Raw genomic sequence first — 26,588 nt, forward strand, 5'->3', positions numbered from 1 at the left:
ATATATATATATATATATATATATATATATATATATATAGGTATGTGAGGGCCCAAACTCGACACCCCGCCGCGAGCTGCAGAGGAGAAGAAGTTACCTCAGCGCTGCCGGCGTCGTGAGAAGCAAAATAATAATAACAACAATTATAATAATGAAAATGGATGTAAACGGTGGAGTTCGTCCTTTTCCTTAGAGCGGGTTTTCTGCGTGTTCTCCTGTTTCAAATGGCCACCACAGGTGCATCTATCTATCTATGCATCAAGGAAACGTTCGCCTCCTCTCAGCTGGAGAGCTGTGGTGATATGGAGCGGCGTCCTCGACGACGAACACGCGCGTTAGCCTTCGCATCTATCTTACCCCTTAAAGAAATGGAAGAAAAGCCCCGTTCCTTCTCCTCCTCTTCAAACGCGTTACAGCACAGCCTTGCACATCCTTTTTTGTGGACAGCGTTTACCTGAGTGTGAGGCGCACCCCGGCAGAAAACTGTGCTGCGTGGGTCTCGTCACGGCCCTCCCTGCGTCGTTGCGCTGGCGCTTCCTTTGTAAGAAAGCGCAGCAGGCACACACACGCACATACACATACACACACACGCGCGAGCAAGCCGACACGCGAATTATCTCCCTTATCACGAGCGCAGGCGCAAAAGGAGAAACCAAGGTCAGCCGCTCTTTGCAATGTCCATATCGTATAGTAACCGTCATCTGTATGAACTCCATCCCACCAGCACGCGCAACTTCGGCGTGCAGGCGGCTGCCTTGCCGTCCATAAAGCAGCTCAACCTCAACCACAATCACCTGCGCTCTCTTGAGTGCCCTTTTGACGGACGGCGCGGCGTCGGTGCGGCGCCGGTGGGGAGGGGCGACTTTACAGGAAACCCAGCCCCTCCGCTGCCGCTGCGGCCGGCGCTCCCCGCCACCGCCGCCACCGCAGCAACAACAGCGGCGACGTCGCTGGAGGAGGAGGGGAGTGGGCTGCGCGGCCTGACCTCTCTCTCTCAGCTCCTCGTCAGCCACAATGAGCTGCGCACCCTGCGGGGCCTCTGTGGGGCGGCCCACACTCTCACCACCCTCATCGCCACCCACAACCACCTCACCTCGCTGGACGGGATGCAGGCGTGCCGGCACCTCACGTACATCGACCTCTCGCACAACGACATCGAGTCGCTGCGGGGCCTTCCGCAGGTGTGCGGTGTCACCCGAACCCAACCGGCACGAAGGACCTCAGCAACGGCGGCAACTTTGTTTTCGTCGTTGTCACCCGCCGTCGCCCACACGGACCCCGCACTGGAGCTGAGCTCGATCAACGAAGACACCGACACGTACTCCATCGCCTTCGCCACTTACAGGTCGTTGGGGGAGTCACCCTGGCAGCCCCCGCGCGTCGCAGCCGCTGGCCGCTCCATCAGCACAACCACGTCCATACAATTTCGCGTGGAGGACACCCCGACGGTGTCTGCGGACACGCCAGTCGCCTTCTCCATCCTTGAAGGCAACGCCGCCGCCGTCACTGCTGCTGCTTCTGCTGACCCTTCTCCATCTCACTGGTCCCTCCCCGGGGCTCAAGGGCAGGAGGAGGCGGCAGCGGAGGAGGAGGAGGAGGCGTCAGAGGAGGACAGCACGGATGTGGTGTTGATCCTCTCGCACAATCGCCTGCGTGGTCGTGCCCTCGCTGCCCTGCTGTGGGTAGACAGCGGCGATGCCTCGATAAGCCTGCCATCCGCCGAGGTGAAGAGAGGAGCACGGAGCGGCGGCCCGTCTCTCCTGCGTCCGTGGAGCACCGCGCTGACGAGCTTGGACCTCTCCCACAACTACATCGAAGACATCGACGATGTTCGTCGGCTCTTCGCCCACGTACCGTGGCCCGTCGCGCCTGCCCGGGGCGGACGATCTCCACCTCCGACTGCCGCGCCAACGAAAGGTGCGCCCCATGCAGAGGGCAACAGCGCCTGCGTGGTGAGCGCCCCTGTTCTGCAACGGCTGCGGCGTCTTGACCTGAGCGACAACCCGTGCCTGGTAAACGGGTCCCTCGCAAGGAGCATCATGGCGGCGCCGCCGTCGTCGTCCTCGCCGCCCGTCTCGGCCCCGCCGTCTGCTTCTCCCAGCGCACGTCGTGAAACCGTCCGGCCCAGCGACACGGCGCAGGCGAGGCGAGCCGTCGCCGCTTCACCCTTCGCGTTTCGCCTTCGGTTTTCTTCGCCCGCGCTGGCGGATGTCCTGCGCAGCTCGGCCTCTCTCCTGCGCGCAGCGACGTTCGAGCACCTCCCCTCCGCACAGTTGGCGATGGAGGCGGTGCTGCAGGCACTCGCGGACGACTGGCGGGACTCGCCACCGTCGCCACTGCTGCTGAGCCGCCCCGCTGCCGCAGCCGCACTGCCTGCGTCGCTCTTCGCCCTCTTCGCGCCGTCCACCACAGCGCCGACCCGTCAGCGGGCGACCCAGACGGTGCTCCTGCTGTACGGCGGGGAGGTGACGGTGTTGGCGGCCGCGCTGCGGCAACACGGCGTGCGTCTCGGAACGGTGCTCCGTGTGCCCACGGCTGCCCCGCTCGACAGGGCGGCTCTGTTCTTGTCGTCCGCACCTACGGCGGTGAGCCGCGCAGCGGACGGTCGTGACGCACCTCGGGCCGCGTCTACCGGCAGGAGAAGCCCCGTCCGTGCCATCAGCACCACCGCCGCCGTCGACGTCTTCTTGACGCCGCCGCCGAAGTGGGGCTCCGACACTGCGACGTCTACCACTTTTCTGCAGGCGAGTCTCCTCGGCGGTGGCAGCTCCCCGCCGCGCGCGGGGGAGCGCTCGCTGGAAGTGCAAAGCCGGGCGTCGTCGTCGACGCTGGCCGCCGCCACCGTCGTGCCGCGGCCGGCACCCCAGCGTGACCCACAGCGTAGTTCAGCAGAGCGGGGCGGCGGGCCGGACGCGGAGACGTCGACGGTGGGCTACCGCCTCCTGCAGGGCTGTGGTGCGGGTGGGGCGCAGCGGCCACCCACTGCAGCGCTCGCCGCCTCGGAGTCCACGCGGGACGGCGTGGCCGACGACGACGCAGACATGGCCGGCACGCACGAGGAGGACGCGGAGCAAGCGCCGGAGACGGCGAGTTCCGTTGGCCCCGTCCAGGCCGCCGTCACCCTTCAGCAGTACAAAGCGGAGGTCGAGGTCTTGCGCCGTCGCCTGCGCGAGCTGCAGCGGCATGAGGAAATTATTCATGAATGGCAGATGCAGGCTGTGGCGGTGCAGGCGGAGTTGGCGCAGGCGCAACACGAAATCCGACGTCTGCAGGCGGAGGTGCTCGCGCTGAACCCGGTGCGGGAGTTCGCCCCGTCGGCGGCGACAGCGGCAGCCAGCGCACGCCGCCCCTCCCGCCCCGGGGTGGGGTTAGGAGGCCTTGCTCCGGCAAGTTGAATTGGACGATTGGCGCTCTCTTTCTCGTACGCAGTCCCGCCTCCTGCGTAAGGGCGCCTGCGCCGTAGAGGGAGTGCCGCGATAGCAGTACCCCGCAAATCCCCCTTCTTTTTCATGTTTTTTTTCTTTCCTTTCGCACCAACCTCCCCTTGTCTTTTCCATATTTTCATAGAACGTTTTCCCCCGTTGTACCATTACGCCATCCACGACAACCGCAACGAAGAAGCTGGCATTCCATCCCGTTTATTAATCTAGCTTGATCCCCAGAAAACTCTTTCCGCCTTCGCATGTGCACCGCGGCTGCCCTTTTATGACCGCGCAGTGAGAGGAAATACAAAACGAGAACGCTGCACCGCTTTTATTGTCATTTCAAAATGAGGCCGCGGGGTCGGAGAGTGCGGAGGAGGGCAACATCAGCGAGGCATCCTCCCTCCCCCGCTCTCTGTTCACATGTACTCTCCCTCACACGTGACGGCGCAGAACTTCACGTGATGCATCGTTTGTCTTCCTTGGGGGACGTCTGCGCGATCCACTTTCTTCTGTCTGTGCCTCTCTCTTTCTTATCTTTTTTTTGGGGGGGAGTTTGCGTGTTGTTTCCCTCTGATCGTCTCGGCTCATCACCCACCCACACACGTACACGAAGTCCGCTCATCTCTTTACCCTCTTTATACCTCGTAGAAAACAGCCCGACAAGTCAGCTTCTACCGAGTTATTCTTGTTCCAATTCTTCAGGAGATTACGGCCGGCACACGTAGAAGGCGGGTCAAGATGGGTCACGATATGATGGATTACAACGTGCACGAGGGTCACCTCGAGGCCATGGTGCACGGCTACCGCGACGCCCTGCTCCACGTCGACGAGTACAACAACCTGTGCCAGTGCGACAACCTCGGCGACATGAAGAGCCAGCTGCAGGTGACCGACTACGGCAACTTCCTCCAGCAGGAAGGCTCGCTGACCTCGCGCATCATCGTGGACCGTGCGCAGGACGTGCTGCTGCGACAGTTTAAGGAGCTCCGTGCGTGGGCCGAGCCCCCGCTGTGCCAGTTTCTAGACTTCATCAGCTGCGAGTACATGCTGTCGAACGTCCTCAAGCTGATCGTAGCGAAGCGCAGCGGTCGAGCGAACCTGGAGCTGCTCACCAAGTGCCACCCCCTCGGCGTGTTCCCTGAAATGCCGACGCTGATTGCCGCCTCCGACGTGCAGGAGATGTTCGAGGTGGTGCTGATCGACAGCCCTGTCGGCCGCTTCTTCAGCGCCGAGGGCGGCTTCGAGCGCGACCTGGACGAGCTCTCCGTCGAGTACATCCGCGGCATCCTCATGAAGAACTACTACGAGCAGTTCTACGATTTCTGCTACAGCCTGGGCGGGGAGACGCGCGACGTGATGTGCCCGGTGCTGGACGCGGAGGCGGACCGCATGGTGCTCACCTTCACCTTGAACACGCTCGGCATGCGCGAGATCACGCCGGCGGACCGCCGCAAGGTGTTCCCGAACATCGGCACGCTCGTCGACATCCACGACGACATCGCGGAGAGCGAGAATGAGGAGCAGCTGCGGGACCGCCTGCGCCGCTTCCCGACCTACTACGAGTTGCTCGATGACGGCAGCCGTAACATCGACACGGCCGGCAAGAAGTCCCTCGAGCGCCGCTTCGTCGAGGCCTCCGTGACCATCTACAACGACGCCATGACCCGCCAGTTCCAGTACGGCATCTTCTACGCCTACGTGAAGCTGAAGGAGCTGGAGATCAACAACCTCCAGTGGATTGCTGATTGCGTGGTGCAGCAGATGCGCAATCGCCTGCACGAATACGTGAACACCGTGCCGTCGGCCATCTAAGGCGCCACACATACACACCGGGCTGGCAGCAGCAGAGACACGTTTAAAAGGTGCACCCGTGAAAAAGAAAAGTCCTCTACTACCATACATCTAATCATCGGCAACTTGATCTGTACTTTAGTATTATTACTATTATTATTATTATTATTTGAAAGTGCTTCTGCTGGTGCTTTCTCTGTTGTGCATCGAGCGCCTCCTCTGCCTTTGGTCCTCTCACCCGGACGTTGAACTGTTATCGAAGGTTTCTTCTTGTTTTGCTGAGTGTTATTTGCTTGTCGATAGACGCCGTGAGTCGCGCCGGACGGGAGCGCGCGTGCGCGGGGAGTTTGCCAAGCTGTGCTTGCCGCTGCTTCTGCCCCCGCCGGCTGCAATTTGCTGATCTGACTTGATGCGCTTTTGTTCTTGCTGTTGTCGCATTCTACTCTCCATAAGTTCCTTTTTCTCTTTTGTTGTTGTTGTTGTTGTTGTCTTTGGCAGCTGCGCGTGCTCGGCCATTTGTTTTTGTGTACTCGCCGTTCATCGTGTTGCCCTTCCTCGCCGCTTCTCTGTCGCTTTGCGGTTCATTGAGCTGACGTTGCGCGTTGTGAACGTACGTGCCGCTGCGGCACAAACGAATCGACCCTGAACACACACCTGCGTGGCAGAAGAGGGAGGAAGGAGGGGAGGGACGTCTTCCAGAATTATTTCCTCAGACTCACGCGGATTTGCCCTCCTCATCGTGGTTTCTTTTTTCTTCGTTAAATGGGAGAGCGGGTGACGGAGCACGGGTCATGCAGCCGTGTACGAAGTGCGCTGTCCCGGCAGTGCAAACGCGCTCCATACGAGCGAAGGAGCGACAACGCCCGGATGCCTTCGTCTTCTTTCACTTCCGTCTGTCGTTGCGGCCTGCGCAGAGGCGGCGATGGCACGCACCGCGCCTGAGTTGCCCTCTTTCAAGGAAAAAACTACGTCGCCTGCTGTGCCGACCGGCGCATCTTCTCCTCTTCCTGCCATCTCTTCTGCTCTCCTTCCCTCACGCTGCCTTCCTTTTAAACGCAACTACTTGCTCTTTGCAGTGCAGCTCACGCAGCAAACTTACAACGAGGACCATGAAGTCTTTCTTCTCCAAGTTCACGTCGAAGATCAAAACGAAGCAGACGCCGCGGGCGCCGTGTGACTGCAGCGACTTCCTCGAGGCCGTCGTGGACGCGCCGACGCTGTCGCACCTGCGCGGGGTGGTGGCGGCACGACACTTCGGCCACGCGCCGGCGCCGGTGTCAGACGCGGAGCGGGCACACCGCGACTTCGTTGTGCGCAGCACCGTCTTCGACCTGCACCACCGCTGCGGCGCCGGCGGTCGCTGCACCTGCGCCGGCGCCCCGGCCTGCCGCTTCCCGCAGTGCTTTACGATGCGGCCGGTGACGAAAGGGGCAGAGGTGCAGGCGGAGCGGCAGGTGTACGAGGTAGAGGACGCGCCGACGGCGGAGATACGCGCGCTCGTCGCCCTCGCCGCCGAGGAGAAGCTGGAGGAGGCGGTGAAGGGCATCCAGCACCTCGTGGACGCGCAGCTGAAGGTTGCCGCGGCGGGGCGGCCGCTTGAAGCGCGCCTCGTCATCGACGGCTCGGTCGGCCACGAGTTCATCCCCAGCGCCGCCAAGACCGGCGGGGACAGCGCGCACAGCGGCGCCAACCCGCTGCGGGAGAGCGAGGATGTGCGCGAGGAGGTCATTTCGTTGTACCTGTGGCGGGCCGCGCTGCTGGTCAATCTGCGCCGTGACGAGCAGGCGGTGTGCTCGCTGCTGAACCTGGCCTTCGTGTTGGAGGAGAAGCACCGCACGCGGCTCTACGGTGCCGCCGCGGCGTGGGCGACGCTCAACGACATGGAGATCGTTTACTACCGCAGTCTTGTCAAGACGCATGAGCCGTTTGCGCGCGCCATCGCCTTCGCGACGGAGCGGCCGCTGCTGCTCGCGCGCGTCTTCGAGGCGACCCGCGGCGACGACTACCACACCGACTTCTGCACGCACATCGTCTTCTCGAAGGAGGTGACGGCGACGGTCACGCGAGCGCAGACGGCGCAGATGCACGGCGACACCACCGAGGATCCGATGCGCAGCCTGTGCCTGCCGCTCACCATGCCGTACTACCGCTTCCGTGTCAGCGAGGAGTTCTGGCGCCGCTTCTACGCGCTGCTCTGCATGCCGCCGGTGCCGCCGCCCACCGCCGAGGAGCTGCAGGCGCAGGCGGCCGACCCCGTCGCGGAGCTCGGGCTGACGCCTAACTACATCCTCGACGCCGTCGGCCGCAGCATGATGCTGCATCACCTCGTCCTGTTCGCCGACGTGCGTGATAAGGAGATCGACTCCGGCGCGGTGGTGGACCGGGTGAGGCGGATGAAGCAACAGGACATGGAGCCGCAGCCGTCCGATTACGACCCGGTGCTGACGACGAGCGAGATGCATGTCGCGGTGACGCGGATGAAAGAGCTGCTGATGGTGGTGCGCTCCTTCGAGGAGAAGGAGAAGGCACGCCTGTCCGGTGAGACGGCGCAGCGCCTCCAGGGCCCGCCTCGGCCGCCGCAGGGCACCACCTCACCCGTCACCACCAGGTGAGATGTCCCGTAAAGGTGGGAAGAAGCTTTTTGTTTTTGGTTTTCTTCTGTCGTCGCTTACCACCTTACAAATGCGCTCGTCTGCCGTGACGGCGTTCACTTAACCCGTGGCTTTGAAACCGCAATGAAAAGACTGAATGATCGCCGCACCTCCCCTTTGGTGGCCCGCAGGCGCGGCGTCGTCGCCCGTGAAGGTGCACGCGGCGAAGGAAAACAAGACGGACTGCGCTTTCGGGCCCTTTTGCGCGTTCCTCTGTCATGCGCTCCTTTTCTTCTCCTCTCCCGCCTTCTCTTCGGTGTCGCGGCGGCGCTGTCTGGCTTGCTGCCGCCCTTCGGCCTGCGGCCTATGCGGGGGCCCTGGGGCGGCGGCTTTGGTGGGCGTGGGGGGTGCCCCGCCGGCCAACCCCTGGGCCAAGGGGGCAGGCGGGGCCGGCGGCGAGCTGGGCGAGAAACGAGGAGGAAGGAAAGGCGAAAGTGGCACAGCCGAGGCGAGACACACACACCTCTTAGAAAAGCCGACGCCGCCATTGCCCAAGTAAACGCAACGGGGGCGAAGCACAATGCGTCCCGCAGAGCGAAGGGGTCTTCTCTTCCAGTCGTCCTTTCCGCTTTTTCTTTCCTCTTGGCTTTCTTTTTTTTCTTCTTTGGGGGATTGATACTTCTACAGAGGCTGAGCGCTTGTTCGCCAACTCGGCGTCAAGAGCAACAGCGACGTCTACATGAGGGGGTGAAACAAATACGAGAAGATATAGAAGAGGGGAGGGGAAAAGAGACTCCAACACGGCAAATCAAAAAGCAGAAAAGAAAGAAAGAAAAAAAAAAAACAGAGATCAAGACAACAAGAGAAGCAAATCATCGCGAAGTCAAAGGCGACTCAAAACGACAGCGGAAAACACACACACAACACAAGAACAGGCAGTCGAGCAAGTGCCGCGAGGAACGAGCGCGGCAGCTTGGAGACTCTTGTTTTCCTGGGCCTACATAAACCGCACTTGGCCAGGTGATGCGCTGTTGAACGCCACGACGTCATCCTCCGTGTACGTATACGGGTTGACAGCAGGGGCTCTACCACCGGGGCTCTCGTTGGTGTATCGCCTTCCCGCAGCCGCAGGCGGGGCGACGGCGCTGTTTCCATTCCTCGGCGGCACGGATGACGCAGCACCCTTCGCTTTCTCCTTCCTCGCCGCGTCGGCCTCGTCGTGCAGCTTCTCCAGCACTTTGACGTCGTCGTCGGACAGTCCGGAAGGCGGTGCCGTCTCCCACATGCGCCGCTCACGCGGTTGCAGCCGCACCGTGGCGGCCTCCCAGCCGCAGCACATCACGAGCACCACGACAATGGCGCCCAGGAGAAGGCCGCCGATGGCGGTCAACACGCTCATGTACGGCTCGTAAAAAGACGTGGTGGTGACGGCGCCTACGTTGGCCGCTGCGCACAGCAGCGTGCATGCCGCAGCAGCCAACAGCGTGTGCTGTACACTTCGCATAGCACGGCAGGGGCCTCAGAGGCAGTGGGACGGAGATGGGGGAATATGTATTTATAATCAGCTTTGTATGCGCAAAACGCAATGACAAAAGGAAGCAGACAAAATCTACTGGGAAGCGACACAGCGCGCTGCGGTGATAGAGGTGGGGAGGAGAGCGCAGAGGGAAGGCGAAAGGAAGAGGTACATCAACACACACACACACACACATACGGTGGGTGTGGAGAGGGAGAGAGAGCGAGAGAATGGAAGAAACGAATTCACTGCGGAACCTTCACGCACGCATGCGCAGTTCCATTCAGAATAGAGGAGTAGAGCTTGTGGCGAGGCGAAGAAGCGTTATGCTGCCCATTCGAGAATAAAGAAAGGCGGCAAACGTTGGCAGGACACGACGGAGGGGAATTGTCCTGTGTTTCCTCTTGTGTATTCGGCCCTTCTCACCGCCGCATGATCACTGCTGTGTCCTACGGCGCCTCAGCCCTTTTCGAAGTGACGTACTTTGATTCGTGTTGGACGACATCGCGCACCGACAAAAGCGACCCAACAACCCCAACACCACACCAAGCCAAACAAGGAACGAGTAGAGGTACAATAAGAACGGCGAAGAGCGTACAAGCTTTAAGAAAAACAGAAAAAAAAAATGAAAAAGATCTAAAAGATGTTTAAAGGAGGAAAGAGTTCTCCCTCCTTCTTTCTTCGTTTAATCGTAAGCATGCGTACAGTGGAGAAACGTTGACGGCGCGTAGTTTAGCCGCGCCCAAGTTGCTCCGTAGGGAGGGGATATATGCTTGCTCGTGTGTGCAGTAGCAAGTCCTGCTCCGGCTGACCCGCCTACCGCCCCTTTCCCCCGTACTGAGGGAACTGCGCAGAAGCTGTTGCGCGAAAGAGAGAAGGCGACACGCATTAAACCCCCTAAATGCGCACGTTGAGCGCGTGCGTGAATCAACAAACAGAAACAAGTAGAGAAGGAAGAAGGAGTCGCACGCACGGAAGAAGGAAAGATCCTTTAGAATGAATACGACATCGACTCACAATAAGAGCAAGAAAAATAAAAATAGAAGTGCGGGGCGGCGGTACATCTAACGGCGAGAGATGAGCTGCGATCCACTGCGAAAGCCGGCTGCTGCGGCGCATTCTCAACTCAGTTCTAACACACATACACACAACGTAGCAAACAACATCACGACGCTCCTTGAAGCAACGAATGCGGAAGTGCATAAGCGACGAAGGAGAACAAAAGGGGGGGGGGGTACATCGTTGTCTAGACACAGTCGTTTAGGGAGGCGCGTCACTGTGCCACGTCGACTTTCAGAGTTAAAAAGCAACAACACCAAGCCAACTACACACATGCGAAATGACATCCGCTTCGCCCGCACCGGCACACCCCTGCTTAGTCGGGTGCGAAGGACTCCAGGAGGGACAGCACAGCATGGTCCGTCATCCCTTCACCGTTGTCGTCGTCGTCCTCCACCACCACCGGAGGCTTGTCGCTGTCATTGTCAGAGGGTTCAGCAAAGACGCGGTGATACGGGAAATCATCCGGAAAATGCACGTTCTCCATTGGCTGCAGCGATGCGGCGACGGTCGGCGCTGACGCGGTGGTGGGCGACGGTGTCGCGGCCGCGGCCGTGGTGAACATATTGGGCCACCCGAGGGGTGCTGCGGCTGGCGCCTGCTGTGCTGGTGGCTGCTGGGCCGCCTCCAACGCCTTCACCGCGGCTGCCACGTCGTCGGCGGTCACCGCCTCGGCGTAGGTTTCGATGGTGTGCTGCGGCCGGATGAGGCCGAAGAAACACGGCGCGGTGCGGGTGGCGTCGGTGGGCTGCTGGTCGTGGATCGGGTTGCGAGCCTGGCTGGTGCGGGTGCTTCGCAGCATGTTCAGCTCGGCCTCGTCGAAGGCGACCTCGCCGGGGCTGCGCAGAAAGTCGAAGGCGGTCGGGGTGTGCACCTCGTTGCGGAAGAACTCCACCATCGCCCGCGCGCTGCCCGCCTCCACGAACTCCACGAAGCCGAAGCACAGCTCGTGAAATTTGAGCTGATGCGCCGCGACCGCCTCGGCTGTGCGGCCGCGCGTCGTCTCCTTGTCGTCGTGGCACAGCCGCACCTTTCGAAAGTCACCGAAGTGCAGCAGCAGGCGCCGTACCTGCTGCGAGGTGAAGCAGGAGGGCATCTTCGTGATGTACACCGTGCACTCCGTCATGGCCGCGTCGGAGCGCTCAACCGCCACCGCGGCGGACGTCGCGGAGGCCGCCGTCGCCGACACCGCCACGACGGAGACGGTCGGCGCTGGCGACGCGGAGGACGGCTGCGTGGTGGTGCCGCAGACCCGCGAGCCCCAGGCGAAGCGCATGCTGGGGTGCTGCGGCGAGAGGACAACGGGGCGCAGGGCGCTGCTGAAGGGGCCCACCGTACTACTCTCCACCGAGAAATCGGAGGCGCCCTGTGTGTAGTCGCTGGCTGGACTGGAGAGCATGACCTGCGGCGCGACCGCACCGCCGCCGTGCCCCACCGGGGTGCTCTGCTTTCCTTTCCAGTCGCTCGCCGTGGTGCTGTACGACTTCGACACCACCCGCCGCGGCGTCGGTCGCGCGCTCGGCGTCACCAACTGCGACTTCTTCGCGCCGTTGCCCGAGCCGGAGCCGGAGCCGGAACCCGTGCCGGTGTCGGCGCCCTCCGCGCTGAGCTCCAGTGCACCGTTGCGCGGCGTGCACGCCTCGGCGCCCGCCTCCGCCTGACCCGCCGACGCCTTCACTGGGCTCTGCGTCGCGTGCGGGTTGGTGCAGCGGAAGTCGCGCACGAAGCGCTCATAGTCCGCACGGGCGCTATCCTGAGCGTACAGACGCGCGTCGAGTGACTTCCACACCCGCACCATCTCGTGCAGCGCGTCCATCAGCGTAATCCACGGCCGGTGCCGGCGCTCCTCCGCGACGCTGGACGGCACGTCCGCCTCGCGGCACAGATAATCTCTCGCCGCCTGCAGCTCCGCGCTGCAGTTCTGGAAGAGGACCGTGGCGAAGGACAGCGGCGTCTTGGGGAGGTAGGTGTACTGGTACAGGTACGCGCACTGCACGGCCGCAACAATGCGTGTCTGCCGCGCCGCCGCCGTGTCGGCCACCAACATCATGAAGGTGCGGCCGATCAGCTGGAGAAACATCACGGCCTTCTTCACACCAGCGGAGGTGTCAGCTGGGCTGGGCGGCGCCGTGCGGGTGCGAATGCCGAGAGTGCTGTGCATGGTGCGGAAGGCGCCGGAGAGGGGGCTGGAGAGGATGGGAGCGTGGTCCCCCTTCGATTGGAGGACGTCGCGGAGGGTATCGGCCAACTTCTTCGCCTCCGCCTCGCCGCTGTCGTTGCACAGCACCAACGCGCACATGTCGGCGGCCAGCTGGCTGTCGCTCACGGCCTTGGCGCGGAGCTGCCGCTCAATGGCAAAGAGGAGGGCCGCGGCGGAGTTGACGGGCGGGATGGCGGTGGCGCCCTCCACGCCAGACGCGCTCGCCCGCGGCGTCGAAGCAGAGGCGAGCAGTGCGCCGTGCTGCTGCGGCGGGGGCTCCCGCCTGTCACCCGCCGTCCCCGTCGCCGCTGCCGAAATGGTGGCCACGTCCAGCGGCGGCGTCGGCGTGCGGTCGAGGAAGCGTGCGACGACCGGCCGGCGCTGCCCGTGCGGCACGAAGTCGTTGATCTTCTCCGCCGCCTCCATGGCCATGCCTTTGGAGGCAAAAATGGCGACGCCGCTGCAGCGCAGCTTGCCGTCGACGGAGACCGGCCGCGGCAGCAGCTCGGAGACCTGCGCGCCCATCGGGTAGAACATCTTGTAGAACGACTTGGCGCTCGTGCCGTAGGCGAGGTTGTGCACCCCGACGAGGTAGACGTTGTCGCCGGCGTACTTAAGCAGGAAGTGCTGGTCGATGGCGTCGTAGGTGCTCGCGGCGGCGGCGGCGGGGCTGCCGAGGCGGTCCGGCGGCGGCGCGGAGGTGGCGGCGGCTGGGTCGCGGAAGTTCGACGGCGGCGTCGGCCGCAACACACTCGACGGGCTCGCGGCTTTTTTAGCCGTCGACACCGGCAGCGGCGGCACGGTGGGCAGGGCGGCCGGCGTGCCCGAACCGCAGTAGCGCACGACCAGCGGCTGGTGCTGCCCGTGCGGCACGAAGTCGTTCACCTTCTCCACCCCGACCATTGCAAAGTCCTTGCGAGTGAAGAAGACTGCGCCGGCGCGCTGGCGGACGAGGTTGAAGGCGTTCGCCAGCGGCTCCGGCATTTGGCGCGCCTCGAGCACCTCCGCTTCACGCGCCCCTGTCGGAAAGAACATGCTGCTGAGCTGCTTGTTGGTCGTGCGGGGGTGCAGGTGGAAGACGGAGACCATGTGCAGACCCTCCTCCTGGCACTTGCGGTCGTACAGCTCGTGCATGTACGCCTCAGTGAACTCGACAAGTCGAGCGCTGTCCAGCGTCTCGGCCAACGCAGCCGCCGGGGCCGACGGCGAGGGGGAGGGGCTGTGGGGGCTTCCGGGGGGCCGGCCGGGGAAGTCGCGCGTTGTGGTGGGTCCCCACCGCGAGGGAGTAAGCGTGGCGGCGGCGGCCGGCATGGCGAAGAGGGAGCCTCCGAACGACGGGGTGATGCAGAATTCACGCGCCTCCGGGTTGAGGGCCGCCGTGGGTGCCGTCTTCGCCGAAGCTGTGGCGTTGGTGAAGGGCGTGTCGTTGCTTGAGGTGACCACAAAGGAGGGCAATGGACTGTAGTTCGACCGCCCGCTGCGCGGCGTGCTGTGAGAGGAGCTGGAGGCGGCAAACATGACGGAGGAGCTGCAGGTCGTAGTAGCGGTAGCAATTCTTTTTTTTTTGGAGAAAAAAAGGTTCGCCGTTTCCCTTTATCAAAGAAAGCCGGAACGAACCAACGAAATACCTCTCCAGTTGCGCGTGGTTGGTGGAGGAAGCGATGCAGTCCTTGTGCACGGAAAAGAAAGAAAAATGAGAAAAGAAAAACGTGTGCGGGTGCGTATATATATATGCGTACGTGCGTGTGCGATGGAGCTTGTATACGTTTATATGCGTGCGCGCAGTGCCGTGGTTAAAGGCGCTGTGCTGATACACGCGTAGAAACTCACAGCCACCTTTTATCGTACTCTCCCTTGCCTACAAAAGAAAGAGGGAAAGCAGAACTCGAAAAAAAAGACTACGAGCGAGAAAAAGCAAAAGAGCAAACAAGCCTTCAAAGTACGTCTGGTGTGTGCGTGTGTGTGTGTTTTTTTGTGTAGGGGTCTTGGTGCAGCCGCAAGCGATGTCCAGGGGAGACAGAGAAAGGCTGTGTTTGGTGTGCGTTTGTGCGGGGTATCTAGGCAGTATTAAAACAATAATAATACTAAAGAATTACTAGAGAAGAAAGTGTGCGGTTAAAATGAAAACAAAAACCCATATATTCCTTTTTGGATCGAGGTTGGTAGTGCGTCGCGGAAAGGAGTCAACAACAACAGAAATCACCGAAGTAGAGAACAGCGAAGAATAAAAAAAAAAAGTAGGAGGCCCGTCCAATGGCCGCTACGGTTAAACTGAAGCTGCTTGTGTGCGGATCACCAGAGCGCGGATCTAGAACTCAGATAGGTGTATGCCTTCGCGCGACACAGGTAAAAGGGTCAACAATCACTGTAAGAATAAGAAAGAGTGATTCAATAGTTTACTCTGCTGGAACGCGTAGGTGCTGGTGAATGACGAAGAAAGGAAAGAAAAAAGAGAGCGGTGAAGGAGAGTCGTAAAGGTACAAAAGTAAAAGGCGAGAAGAGAGAAGGAGAGAAAGAAAAACACTACGCTTGCGTGGTCTAAGAAGAACGAAAGCGCTGGAATTCAATAAACATAAAATAATTTTAATAAAAAGAAGATATATATATATATATAAACAACGAAACACAAACACGAAGAAGAGCGAATAGATCGGGACAGCAAAGGTAACAACAAAATGGCTGAAAAGCCAACGGCTTGTACACGACAACGAGCGTCTTGCGCTGCAATGGCGTGGCGACAGCGGTGATGCGAGTAGAGAAAGGAGAGCAACCACCGTTTGAGCGCGGAGACAAATGAAAAGTAAAACGAGGCAAACACCGCGCTACGAGAAAACAACCATACAGAAAAATAAATAATCAATTCAGGGCAGGAGATGCGAGAAAGAAAAAGTGTATGCGTGTTTACAGAGGTGCGGTTGTGCTCGTGAGTGCGGGGTATATGGAACGTTGTATATGTGCTGGTTCGTGGCGGCGCTCTATCCGTGCTTGAAACTCAAAATACTAATAAAAAACAAAAATAGTTGAAAAGAAGTAAAGAAACGACACACGAAGCTGCAGCAAGGAGGCAATGACGGGGGGAGAAGGTGGAAGAAGAGAAGGCGAGGACAATTCTGGTTGTTTATCTTCCGTATGAATGCTTGTGCTTCACAAAAGAAAACAACAACAACAAAAACGAATCGAAGGCGGGGAGATCGCACACGGGCGAAGTACTCCAAGCTGGTTGCGAGAGAAGAATTGTCGAAGGAGGCAAAAAAAAAAAGAGGCCGAGGTGAAAACCTCGTTGGACGGATCTCTGCGACGTTTTGCTGTGAGCGCACAGGGATAGGTGTGACAGCATGCGCAGTGCAATGTAATGGCGCACAGAAGTGCAGCAGCGATGTGCACATATGCGGTTGTGCGTGAGGGGAGGCCCGATGTGCGCAGGTTACAGGAAAAGGCAGCAACGACAACAGAAGGCAGGACAGCAAGGACGAGAATGTAAAATGCAGCATCGATTCTGCTCGCATCGCTGCGTCGCTGAGCGGCAAAGGGCTCGCACGTTGAACTCCTCCCCACGCCATCCACCTTTTTCGCACATTGCAACCCTGTGCTGCCATATATATATATATATATGTAAGGGTATAAGAAGAGCTGCGAGGCGGAGGCGTGGGCGATCAGCAGCAATGAGTCCAGACAAGAAACCAGTGGTTTCACCGATCCGCCCCTTCATTTGCCTATTGGGCCATCTGTAAGAGAGATCTAAACGTGCTCCTGCTGTGCATGGTGCTTAAGTGGTTTGACGAAGGTGTCTTGATAGGTCATCACTCGCGTTCTTTCGTATTTTTATATTACATGTAATCTCCTCTTGGACCTTTTGCTTGCCCTCCCGACTGCAGCACACCCAAAGGCGGCACGACACAGTTGTGCGAGCGGCTGCACCCCGCAACGGGCGGAGGCACAGACACACACACACACGCTTACACAAATGCCATTTCGGTGAACCGACAGGGCACGATGAAACGAAGGAAAGGCGCACTCCCCGCTTTCTGCACAGCCGTCGTGATATCAGGAGAGAGAGAAAAATATATACTAAAAGAGAGAGAGAGACAATGAGCGGTGTCGGCTATGTACATCCGGCGGCACCAACACCGGCTCTCCTCTGCATTTCACTGCAGAACACCACACACACACGCATGTCGACCAAACAGACAGCATTCGTTGCACAGCACATCTATTTTTCATTTATTCATCACTGGCTGCCTTAAAAACACCTTCAGCAAATCAATTCTTCGCGGTGTTCTGCGTCATGAAGCGGTCGTAGAAGTCGTCCTCCTCCTCCGACTCGCCGTCGTCCACGGCGGCTCCTTGCTTGGCGCCGACCTTGATCATAATGTACACGTGGTAGTGCCCGGTGGGGCTAGCCGTGGACGAGGTCAGCATCGGCTTCTCCAGCAGCTTGTGCTCCACATCAAAGTTCAGCTTCTTGCGGCGAAAGTGGTCCATGCGCGTCTCGGGAGATCCGTAGGAGACGACGACGAAGCGGCCGCCCCGCTTCAGCAGACGCGACATGTTTTTGTTGAAGATGTAGAGGTTGTGGAAGGAGTTCGCCCCGCCCAGGATGCTGTCGACGAGCCCCTTGTCCAGGATAAAGTCATAGAGGTAATCGTTGGGGCACAGCTCCAGCATCAGCTTCTCTATCGGGGTCGTCAGCAAGTCCGCGCAGATCCACTGCATCTCGTTCATCTCCGAGTAGCGGCGCTGCATCTGGCTAACGACGGTCGGCGAGGCGTCCACATTGGTGATCTTCTTGATGTTCAAGTTCTCATAGAGGCTGGCGGAGAGACGGCTGTTGCCGCAGCCGACGACCAGCACACGGATTTGCTCCGCTGGCTGCAGAAGTGGGCGCAGAATCGTCTGCAAGTTGTCGTAGGTGACGAACCAATCGAAGGTGGTGTCGTTGCTGCGGTAGCGGTCCTCCCAGTACTCAGGATTGGCGTACTTGGACATGGTGAGCACACCACAGTAAGATGGAAGTGCAAGAGATGACTCGTCCGCGGCGGGCTGAGCAGGGAAGCGCTGTCCTTCGTCGTTGTGACTCGATGCCAGATACTCTGTGCGGGGTTCCGCAGATCGCTGTCAATTCTCAAGCTGTAAAAAACAGCAAAATAATTAAAAAAGGAAAGACAACACACGACGTGGTTCTTTTTTTCTTGTCCTTTACTTCTTATTTTCCCTTCCTCGAGTTGCTGCGGCGGTGTGGCGGTTAGCGTTGAATGGGCAGAGCGCACGGAGAAGGGAGAGAGACGGAATCAAAGAAAAGAGTGGAGGTGGAAAAGGAAGTGTACGCCTCGTAGCCAGCCTCAGCAAACAACAGCAGGGAAACCGCATTTTGAGAGAGGCGCTGCGAGAGAGCTGTCCACTTCCGTCTCTTGAATGGCTGCTTAGCCGCTTGGCTGATAAGAGGCGCGTTCACGCTAGTGGGCGAGCCCGTTTAGCAGTAGTACTACCTTGCGATTTCACCAGACGCAGAACGGCAGCACCTCCCTTTAGCACCGTTTCCTTTTTTCTTCTTTCCGCGTGCGGTTACACGGACGATTGGGGCGTCACGTAGCGATGAACATAAAAAGAAAACAGCAAAACATCAAAGACAGCAAAAGGCGAAGGTATGGCTGTCTCCGTATATATATAGAACGGCCACAATGTGAGTTGTCCTTCCTTGGCTTTACAGCGCAACGTGAAAAGTTTCGATGCACTCCAACGCACACGCGAACAGGCACAGGCAACAACAACAACGACACAAAAAAAAAACACGCCTAATCAATCCAACAGTACATCTATGATTTCTATGATAGTGCGGCTGCTAACCGCCTTCTATGCATTTTCTGGGAGTACGACCATCTGCGCTCCGACCTTTCAAACTGTCCTTTCACTCTATGGCTGTACAAAGATATACATATATACATATATACATACATATATATGTATGGAAAGTGCCACCGTGTGGAAAACACCGAAGGAGGCCAACTCGGGTCGGTAGTGGGCAGGAGAGCAGGCGGAGGGAAAGGACGCGGAGGGAACACGAACCCACGTCGTAACCCGCTGCACCCTTCTCGCCCTCCGCTTTTCCCCACACCGGAAACAAAAATAAAAACCCAAGGAAGGAGGTAACAGCAAGGAAATCGAACAAGAGAATAAAACGGAAAGGAAGAGCATATTGAGATTCAAAAAAAAACCACAAAGCGGCGCAGCAGTTCGCCGTCCGGGTAGCTGAGTGGAAGCGACAGCAGACGACACATCAACGATATCAGTAATTAATAAAAGGGCGAGGACGTGGCACGAAGCACACCTTCACGTTGCTTAAGCAGTCGCCAAGAAACTCACCGCAGTTTCGTTGAGTTGCACCGTAACCTCGCCGAGCTCCGTGCGTTGGTGTGCGGACACGTACTGCTTGGAGGCCAACGCCAGCACATCCACAAACGTCCGCGCGGCGTCGCGGCGGCGGAGGTGGCGGCAGATGTCCTGCACCGTGCAGCTCGCCCCCACCAGCGACGAGACGGGCACCTTCACGCGCGTCTTTTTGCGGCTATCGGCCGCGGCGCGGCTCGATAGCTCCGTGCGGAGGCGGCCCAGCGTCTGCCGCACACTGGCCGAGAGGCCGGTGGTCTCCTCAACGTTGTCGTCGCGGCCGCGTTTGCGCTGTGACGGCTGCAGGCCCGCCTCGTCCACCGCGGCGCCGGCGTCGTGCGCGAAGTCGTCGTCGAGCGCGCGCAGTCCGCCCTCCTCCTCGTTGCGGAGGGGCGGCGGCGCCGTCTGAGAAGCGCGGGCGGCCTCGGCGGCGGCCTCCGCGACGCTCTGCAGCAGGGCGGCCGTGTACGCCAGCCGCAGCGTCTCGCCCATCACGATGGAGAGCGGTGCCGCGCCTGTGGCGGCGACGGCCGCGGGGTCGGTCGGGTTCGGTGCGCCGCCGATGGTGTAGCGGTCCGCCTCCTCCTGCGCGTCGTACGGGCCGCGGCGCGGCTCGCTGTTCACGATGTCGCTGCGGTCGACCATGCACTTCTCAAACGCCTCGCGGGACAGGGTGGTGGAGTTGAGGTCGAGCACGTTCACCACGCGCGGCTTGCGGGCGGCGCGGGAGAGACGGGCGGGCGCCTCCTCATCGGCGGTCATCGTGTCGGGCAGCAGAAAGGGGTCCATCGGCAGCGCACCCGCCATCGCGCCGCCGTCCATCGCGGGGAAGCCGATAGGGAGCTCGTCGGGCAGCGGCACGCCGATGTCGAGCTCGTCGCCCATCGCCGGGTAGGGCAGCCCGTTGGCGTCCACAGCGACGCTGCCACGGCCCTTCTCCATGCTAGCGAGGCTCGACTTGCTCTTACTCGTGCTGGCGCTGCCGCTGGCCCGCTCCCCAAAGGCCATCAAGTCAGCCCGCATCTTTGCGATCTCGTCGTAGTCTTGCTGCGTGTTGTGCAGCTCTTCGGCCGCTTGTGAGGTTGGCTGCACCGTGTACCACGCCGACGCCAGCAGGCCGTCGTCCTTCTCTCCCCCGTCGGGGCCCTCGATGCGCTTGCCGCTGCCGAGGAGGTCCGCGATGGCGTCAAAGCGGCCTTCGCCGAGAGCGTCGGCGGCGTCACGCGCGGCGCCGTGCTTCGCGGCCACCTCTGCATCCCAGTCGAAGGTCACCGCCTCCATATCGCCCGTCTGCGGCACGAGGACGCCGTCGATCGACGTAGTGCGCTGCTGGCCGGAGAGGGCCGCCCGGCTGCCTTTCGTGGCCAGCGTCGTCACTCGCAGAAAGAGAGTCGCCTCAGTGGCCTCCTTCAGCAGGTGCTTCACCTTCAGCGCGTAGATGCGCACCACGCCGACCAGCAGCTCGCCGGAGGTGCGGAGGGCGATGGGGACGACGGGGCGGACAATGTGAAGGATGGTCTGGCTGAGGTCGACGATCTTGACTTCGTTGCGCGTGAGGCGCTTGTCCCAGTGGGCGGCGAGCCAGACCTTCGCCAACGGGCCCTTCTTGGTGAGCACGTAGGTGGAGAAGAACATGGCGCCAATATCTGAAGCGGTGTGGGAGGAGGTTGCAGTTGATATTTGGGTATCTTTTTTAATATATTATGTGTGTGTTTTTTTACGCGTTGGCACTCTGTCTCCGTTGCTCTGTTTTACCGCCGTCAGCAAATCACGTAAAGCAAGAAGCAGAACAGCAAAAGGTGACTTCTATGATTTGATGTGGTGTCTATGGTGTGCCTCCAGAGCCGACCAAACCGGTGTGTGTGTGTGTGTGTGTATGTGTGTGACTGAGGGAGGAGTGTGAAGCAGAAAGTTCTTCTTCGTCCGAGTTTTTTATTCAAAGGAGTTCCAGCGTTTACGTCTCTTCTCTTTTATCTAGTTGACGCCAAATGCGGCCCGCACAGAGCAGAGTTGAGCGGAAGGTGATGAAGAGCAAAGAAGAGGAAGAGGAGGGAGAGAGAGAGGACGCAGACAGAGGGTGGGGGCACAGCAAGGAGCAGCGAAGCGAAGAAGATGTGGCATAGTGGCGCCACACGGAGGAAGGGCAACTTTCTAGCGTTCAAGTATCGCAGCTATAAAGCGCTGAGATGCCTCTCGGCTGCTTCTCCTCCGTATCTTTGTGTGCTCATGAATGAGGCAGTCTCGTTAGGGAAAGGAACGCATGAAGGAAAGTTTTGCGGAGAGAAAACGACGACGTGGGGGCGAGGCTTAGGAATGACCCCCCCCCCCGCCCACTTCATTTACGCTCCCTACGGCGTGTGCTCCTCAAACACAATAACCGTAGCACCACTCGTTTAGAATTTACCTTCTTGCGAAACATTGTTTCTGATGAGCTTGAGAATTCCTTTATACATCGAAAGTAAAGAGAAGGGCTCGACTTACTTACATCCACTGCGACAACGGCACGCGCTTCTTTTCTTCGTTGTTCGTTGCATGCGTGTTTGAGCGACCCACTACGCTAACATCCGCGCGCTGGTGCTTCCATCTTCAAAGCGCGTACCTTCTCAGATTCGCTTTGCCGTTCTAGTGCTCTGCTTCGGCCTCGTCACGGCGTGCCCTCGCGTCGTACAGCGGCTGCAACTCCGGGCGGGGCTCTAGCGCCGGCGGCGGCGGCGTCGGCGGGCGCTGCGGCGCCGTCGTGGCTGCCGGCAGCGTATGTGCGGCACGGCGCTGCTCTATCTGGGCCGCCGCCGTCGCCGTGATCGCATCGGTGGAGAGGCGCGCCACCTCCGGCAGCGCCACCGCCTCGTACGTCGCGGAGCTGCCTTCCTCGGTCATCTTCTGCAGCTTGCCGTGGAGCTGCGCCATCATGTCCGGGTGGACCTGTTGGGCGTAGAGCCACACCGACTCCTCGGCGCTGCTGTGCATCGGGTCGCTCCGCACGGGCGGCATCAAAAGCGCCATCGTCTTGGTGGAGTCGAGCTGCAGACGCAGAGCGCGGCCCACGCTGGACACGACGTCACCGTCGACGCGGGTATCCTCGCCGATGCGGATGAAAGGCAGCCGGCTCTGCGTGGCCGTTTTCTCCAGCAGCACCACCGCGCCCGCCTCCGTGTCTGGCGTGCGGAGGAGCACCACAAGCCGTGTGGTGGGCGGCCGAAGCGTCACCGTCTCGTCCGGGAGGTGCACCCGCTTCCCGGCGATGTCCACGAGGATGGGCAGGATGGTCACCTCCGCCACGACCCCGACCTCCGCCGCATCGTACCGCATCGACTGCACCTCCACGCCCTTCAGAGTCACGCCGTGCTGGGGGTCCTTCTCGGGCGGCGGCAGCGCGGCGACCCACCGCAGCAGGGGCGGGAAGTTCGCCACTTTGATCAGGTCCGCCATCGTACGACCGCGGCCGTCAGCGCCGAACTCCATCGGCACCCTCGCCATCTTGGGCTGCCGCGTCGCCAACTCGATATGCGGCACCACGTGCGACGTACCCTTCAGCATGCTCGGCACCCACGCCCCATCCGTGTAGGCGCCCTCCTGCTGGAAGGTGCCGACCTTCAGCCCGCAGCGGTGCACAAAGGCACCCGCGCCGACCGGGACGTCCTTCTCGAAGTTGCCGACGTAGCGCACCGTGCCAGAGGCCAGTCGCCACTCGCCCGACACGAAGTGATTGTGCTCAAAGGTGCCGGCGAAGCACGATCCATCCAGCAGCTTAAAGGTGCCGCTGCCGTGCTTTTCGTCCTTGAGCCACGACCCGTCGTAGCTGCTGCCGTCTCGGTACACGTAGCGACCGACGCCGCTGCGCTTGCCGTGGACCCAGCGGCCGATGTAGCGGGAGCCGTCGGGGTACACCATGCGCCCGTGGCCGTGACGCATGTTGCGGAACCACTCGCCGGTGTACAGGGCGTTAGCCTTCGACCACCAGTACACGCCGCGACCGTCGCGCTGGTTTTCCTTGTACTCCCCTGCGTAGCAGTCGCCACCGGGAAAGAGGCTCTGGCCGAGGCCCTGCTTGGTGCCGTCCGCCAGACGAGGACCGACGTACACGCCCAACTCCCCAACGCGCTTCACGATGCCGACACCCCGGTCGCCCCACTCCTCGTGGTAGTCCTCGAGGCTATCGTACACCAAGTCCTCCGGCATCGGCTCCGCCTCCTCCTCCTCGTCCTCCTCCTCCTCCTCCTCCTCGTCCCCCCGGTTCGCCATCGCGCGCTCCGCCAATCGCTTTGCCTTCTCGTTCTCGCGCTGCTTCTGCCGCTCCGCCACCTCGGCCGCGTTGGGCAGCTCATCCTTCATCTCCAACCAGCGGTCGTACACGACCACCTCCGTCGACTCCGGGTCAAACGCGTAGGCCGCCCGGCGCATGCGCTTCACCAAGTACTCCACCAGCATAAAGTGATCATTCAGCACGGCCCACTGCAGCAGCGTTTGCTGAGTGATGGGGTCCTTCTCCAGCAGCACCGCCTGCACCTCCTCCTCCTCCTCCAAGTCGTTGAGGAAGCGTAGCAGCTGGCCGAGACGGGGGGCGGACTTGCTCAGCTTGACGTAGTCGGCGGGGTGGTGTAGGGGCTGCTGCCTCTGTGCTCCGGCCGCGGCGCCGTCGTCCTCGTTCTCCTCCTCCTCATCCCCGCTGTCGTCGGCGCGGTTGAAGGTGGGGTGAATGAGCTGCCATATCTGCGGCAGCTCCACCGCAACGTCGTCTCCGTCAGACATTTGTCCTTTTTCTTTGCTTTTTGGGGGGCTCCTCAACGTTCGTGGGAGTGTGAGCTCGAGGAGAGAAGAAAAAGTTAGGCTTCCAACTATGCACTCTGCATCCACAAAAAGAAATAAGAAAAACGTTTGGGTTTGAGTTGCGTTGACGAAGTCGCGGATTAAGCGCGATGGAGGTGGGCAAAGGGGAAAACAAAGGAAGAGCGGTGAGGAGAGACGGGATGTAGATGGAGTTAAAGAGTTCATACAGTGAGCAAAGGAACGAGCGGGTAGGTCACGGCAGTCACATTGGTGAGAACACGTGCATTTGGGGGCGTTTGTACGTGCTGCCTCAAAGAAGCCGTGCACAGTAAAAAGAAAGCGGTAAAGTTCGTTTAATGAAAAAGAACGGAAAACAGCAACTTCAACAAAAAGCACCGACATGCACATGATGGTGCTCGAAGTGTCCGGCCGGCAGGGCGCCAACGGATCCGAAATGACAGCTGCTCCTGCTGCCTTTCCGATAACAAAAAAAACTTGTTGCTCCTGAGCGATAATACAAACACTACATGACCTCCACTGTGATTGGAGCTTCTTTTGCTACCAAAAACAACAAAAAAAAAGGAAGGGAGAAACGGTGTTGGGCATTTACAGATTCACATAAGCCCTTTCACACATGCTACTGGAAAGCTTTCTTTTTTTTTTGGGGGGGGCTTCACTGATGTGGCACAAAGAAAACAACAACGACAAAGCACGCTTCACCTGAGCCCCATCCCATCGGAGAAGCCGCAACCTAAAGGGCGCTGAGCAACAGTAGTAATAGGAATAATGAAAAATATCGAATGAAACCGTTTGCCATGCGTCCCAGGTCGCACAGGAAGAAGTGCAGTGCGCCTCCCCGCACTTTCCTTTTTTTCGACTTCATTCTACAATCCGACACCGCGACGCCAAAATTTCAAACGCAATGGAGAATACTGTCGTAGAGGCTCACTTTCGTTGATCACTGCTCGGTGTCGGAGTCGGGCTCCACTGGGATTTGCCGAGAGAAGTGTTCGCGTTCCCGCTTATCTGCCTCAAAGTCGAAGTGCTCCAGAGGAATCGTCTTGGAGTACCCCATCGCCTTAGCATCGAGGCCCAGTTCGCGAAGCTCCAGCTTGTACACATCGTGCACATCCACGTGGGTGTACGTGTTCTTGTCCGCCGCATGGAACACGCTCTGGATGCGGCGCGCCTTGCGCTCTTGCTTGGTGCGGTGACCCGTGCTGGCGGAGAGACCGAAGTGGTACTGCAGCGGCAGCTGGATGGGGTACACCTCCCCACACATGGTCTCCGTGTACGTGCGCGCCACCTCCACCTCGCTCATGGCCACGCCGTTATCGTTTGTCACCGCAGTCACTTCGCGCTTCGAGACATCCTCGCGACGGATGATAATGGTCAGCTTCTTTTTGTAGTAGCGTACCACAAGCTCCAGCGGCTCCTCGCCGGCGGTGGTAGCCTTCGTCACGGCATCCATCAACTGCGCTTTTGGATCGTACGGCTTCGTGCCTTGTTGACGGAAGTCGTACTTGCAGCGAAGCACGTCCGGCGACGTCCGGAAGTTCCCGTTTGCAGGGTTGAAGTTGTTCACCACTTTAGCCCCAGAGCCCACGGTGTGATTCGGCAAATTCAGCAGGAGGTAAATGCTGGCGGTGTGATGATGATGCGCGACGGCGTCGCCCCGGCCTTTATGCTCATCGATGTGAGCAGCCTCATCACCAACGGAGTCGAGGATGACGCCGAAGCCTTTGTTGAAATCGGAGTACTTGACGCCCATAATTCTCGGTTCGCCGTCCCACTCGCTGACGGAGGTGCCGCGCTTGAAGATGCGCTTGAAGAGTTCCTCGCGCTTCTTTTTTTTCTCCTCGCGGCGCTCCCTTGCAAGCCGCGCTTCCTCCTTCTCCCTTTCGGTTAGGTCGTCTTCGTCCACCTCGTCATCGTCGTCGTCCTCGTCTTCTCCGGTGTTGAGCAGAAAGTCCGCCACGCGCCACGGATTGTCCGCGTCGAGGATTTCATCCCGCAGCTCCGGCGAAAGCGACTTGGAGTACTTCACCACATGTTGATGGTCGTCGCCGATAGGCTGGTCCAGGTACCAAAGAGCCATCCCGTCACCTCCTTGGTAGTGTGTCGAGTTGCCATCCATGTCGGCCGCGGGAGGCGGCGGACGGATCGAAAAGCGCAGACGCAGCTCCCAGCTGTCGTGATCGAGCGGCGCCGTGTTGAAGGCGAATCCGTGGTCATCGAGGTCGTTTGTTGTCAGGCGCAAGAAGCGCTCGTTGGCAACGGCGGAGCCGCCAATCATGTAATGCGGTATGCCCTCCTCCCACCAGTCATTGACGAGGGGTTCCTGGAAGCTGTGCTCATGCAGAAGCGGTCCTCGCATCACACCGTGTGGAAGATCATCATCGTGTACACCAGTCGCAAGCGCGCTATCGAGTACTGCAAAGCACAGCACCAACTCCAACAACAACACCGCAGTCCACAAAGTCGACATTGTGAGTGAATATGCCGTTTCCAAATTTGTGACAAAACTGTCGCAAAGTGATTTGATTTCACTTCTCTTTCCTTTTCGTATGTGGGTTCTGGAAGAAAATTGAGACGAAAGAAAGAACATAGTTTCAAATTGAAGAAAAGTTTCATGAATTGGTGCACGACTTCAATAATAATAATAATAATAATAATAATAATAAGATTCTCTTTTCTTTTTGTGTGTACACCAGACAGCGTGCGCTTGACCATTTGTTTGCTTTGTAGCGACGTCAACAAACTAGCATCACTTTCGTTTCGATTAACAACATATATATTTCGTTGTCAGTGCTTAAAGCACCACGTTGATGGCCGACGTAATGCAATATCTATAG

The 26,588-nt window shown here is 59.5% G+C and overlaps 9 protein-coding genes across 12 annotated transcripts; 3 read left to right on the plus strand and 6 right to left on the minus strand.

Moving 5' to 3' along the window:
* Window positions 1-414: 414 nt before the first annotated feature.
* Window positions 415-3,395, plus strand: ABB37_09927 (hypothetical protein; the record flags this gene model as incomplete). The annotated part of the gene is made up of 1 exon (XM_015809606.1): window positions 415-3,395. Exon 1 carries the CDS (start codon window positions 675-677, stop codon window positions 3,393-3,395), a length of 2,721 nt encoding a protein of 906 aa, XP_015651816.1. The 5' UTR covers window positions 415-674.
* Window positions 3,396-3,975: 580 nt separating this feature from the next.
* On the plus strand, window positions 3,976-5,237 carry ABB37_09928 (vacuolar ATPase subunit-like protein; the record flags this gene model as incomplete). Of its 2 annotated transcripts, none has more annotated exons than XM_015809607.1 (1): window positions 3,976-5,237. In XM_015809607.1, exon 1 carries the CDS (start codon window positions 4,164-4,166, stop codon window positions 5,235-5,237), a length of 1,074 nt encoding a protein of 357 aa, XP_015651817.1. In that variant the 5' UTR covers window positions 3,976-4,163. The 2 variants fall into 2 exon arrangements, with proteins under 2 accessions (XP_015651817.1, XP_015651818.1); XM_015809608.1 differs by having other exon boundaries at window positions 4,037-5,237.
* A 1,053-nt stretch (window positions 5,238-6,290) lies between these two features.
* On the plus strand, window positions 6,291-7,828 carry ABB37_09929 (putative mitochondrial hypothetical protein; the record flags this gene model as incomplete). The annotated part of the gene is made up of 1 exon (XM_015809609.1): window positions 6,291-7,828. The coding sequence occupies exon 1, from the start codon at window positions 6,326-6,328 to the stop codon at window positions 7,826-7,828; it is 1,503 nt and encodes a 500-aa protein (XP_015651819.1). The 5' UTR covers window positions 6,291-6,325.
* A 976-nt stretch (window positions 7,829-8,804) lies between these two features.
* On the minus strand, window positions 8,805-9,440 carry ABB37_09930 (hypothetical protein; the record flags this gene model as incomplete). Its single annotated transcript, XM_015809610.1, has 1 exon — window positions 8,805-9,440. Exon 1 carries the CDS (start codon window positions 9,204-9,206, stop codon window positions 8,805-8,807), a length of 402 nt encoding a protein of 133 aa, XP_015651820.1. The 5' UTR covers window positions 9,207-9,440.
* Window positions 9,441-10,698: 1,258 nt separating this feature from the next.
* ABB37_09931 (hypothetical protein) lies at window positions 10,699-15,888 on the minus strand (the record flags this gene model as incomplete). Its single annotated transcript, XM_015809611.1, has 1 exon — window positions 10,699-15,888. The coding sequence occupies exon 1, from the start codon at window positions 14,098-14,100 to the stop codon at window positions 10,699-10,701; it is 3,402 nt and encodes a 1,133-aa protein (XP_015651821.1). The 5' UTR covers window positions 14,101-15,888.
* A 954-nt stretch (window positions 15,889-16,842) lies between these two features.
* On the minus strand, window positions 16,843-17,808 carry ABB37_09932 (hypothetical protein; the record flags this gene model as incomplete). Its single annotated transcript, XM_015809612.1, has 1 exon — window positions 16,843-17,808. Exon 1 carries the CDS (start codon window positions 17,566-17,568, stop codon window positions 16,843-16,845), a length of 726 nt encoding a protein of 241 aa, XP_015651822.1. The 5' UTR covers window positions 17,569-17,808.
* Window positions 17,809-18,918: 1,110 nt separating this feature from the next.
* On the minus strand, window positions 18,919-20,941 carry ABB37_09933 (putative double-strand-break repair protein rad21; the record flags this gene model as incomplete). Its single annotated transcript, XM_015809613.1, has 1 exon — window positions 18,919-20,941. Exon 1 carries the CDS (start codon window positions 20,599-20,601, stop codon window positions 18,919-18,921), a length of 1,683 nt encoding a protein of 560 aa, XP_015651823.1. The 5' UTR covers window positions 20,602-20,941.
* Window positions 20,942-21,588: 647 nt separating this feature from the next.
* ABB37_09934 (hypothetical protein) lies at window positions 21,589-23,811 on the minus strand (the record flags this gene model as incomplete). 2 transcript variants are annotated; one of them, XM_015809615.1, is made up of 1 exon in its annotated part: window positions 21,589-23,811. In XM_015809615.1, the coding sequence occupies exon 1, from the start codon at window positions 23,713-23,715 to the stop codon at window positions 21,589-21,591; it is 2,127 nt and encodes a 708-aa protein (XP_015651825.1). In that variant the 5' UTR covers window positions 23,716-23,811. The 2 variants fall into 2 exon arrangements, with proteins under 2 accessions (XP_015651825.1, XP_015651824.1); XM_015809614.1 differs by having other exon boundaries at window positions 21,589-23,802.
* Window positions 23,812-24,691: 880 nt separating this feature from the next.
* ABB37_09935 (hypothetical protein) lies at window positions 24,692-26,310 on the minus strand (the record flags this gene model as incomplete). 2 transcript variants are annotated; one of them, XM_015809617.1, is made up of 1 exon in its annotated part: window positions 24,692-26,310. In XM_015809617.1, the coding sequence occupies exon 1, from the start codon at window positions 26,219-26,221 to the stop codon at window positions 24,692-24,694; it is 1,530 nt and encodes a 509-aa protein (XP_015651827.1). In that variant the 5' UTR covers window positions 26,222-26,310. The 2 variants fall into 2 exon arrangements, with proteins under 2 accessions (XP_015651827.1, XP_015651826.1); XM_015809616.1 differs by having other exon boundaries at window positions 24,692-26,293.
* Between the last annotated feature and the right edge of the window lie 278 nt (window positions 26,311-26,588).

This window comes from Leptomonas pyrrhocoris (assembly GCF_001293395.1).
Source record: "Leptomonas pyrrhocoris isolate H10 chromosome Unknown, whole genome shotgun sequence".
Taxonomy (NCBI): domain Eukaryota; phylum Euglenozoa; class Kinetoplastea; order Trypanosomatida; family Trypanosomatidae; genus Leptomonas; species Leptomonas pyrrhocoris.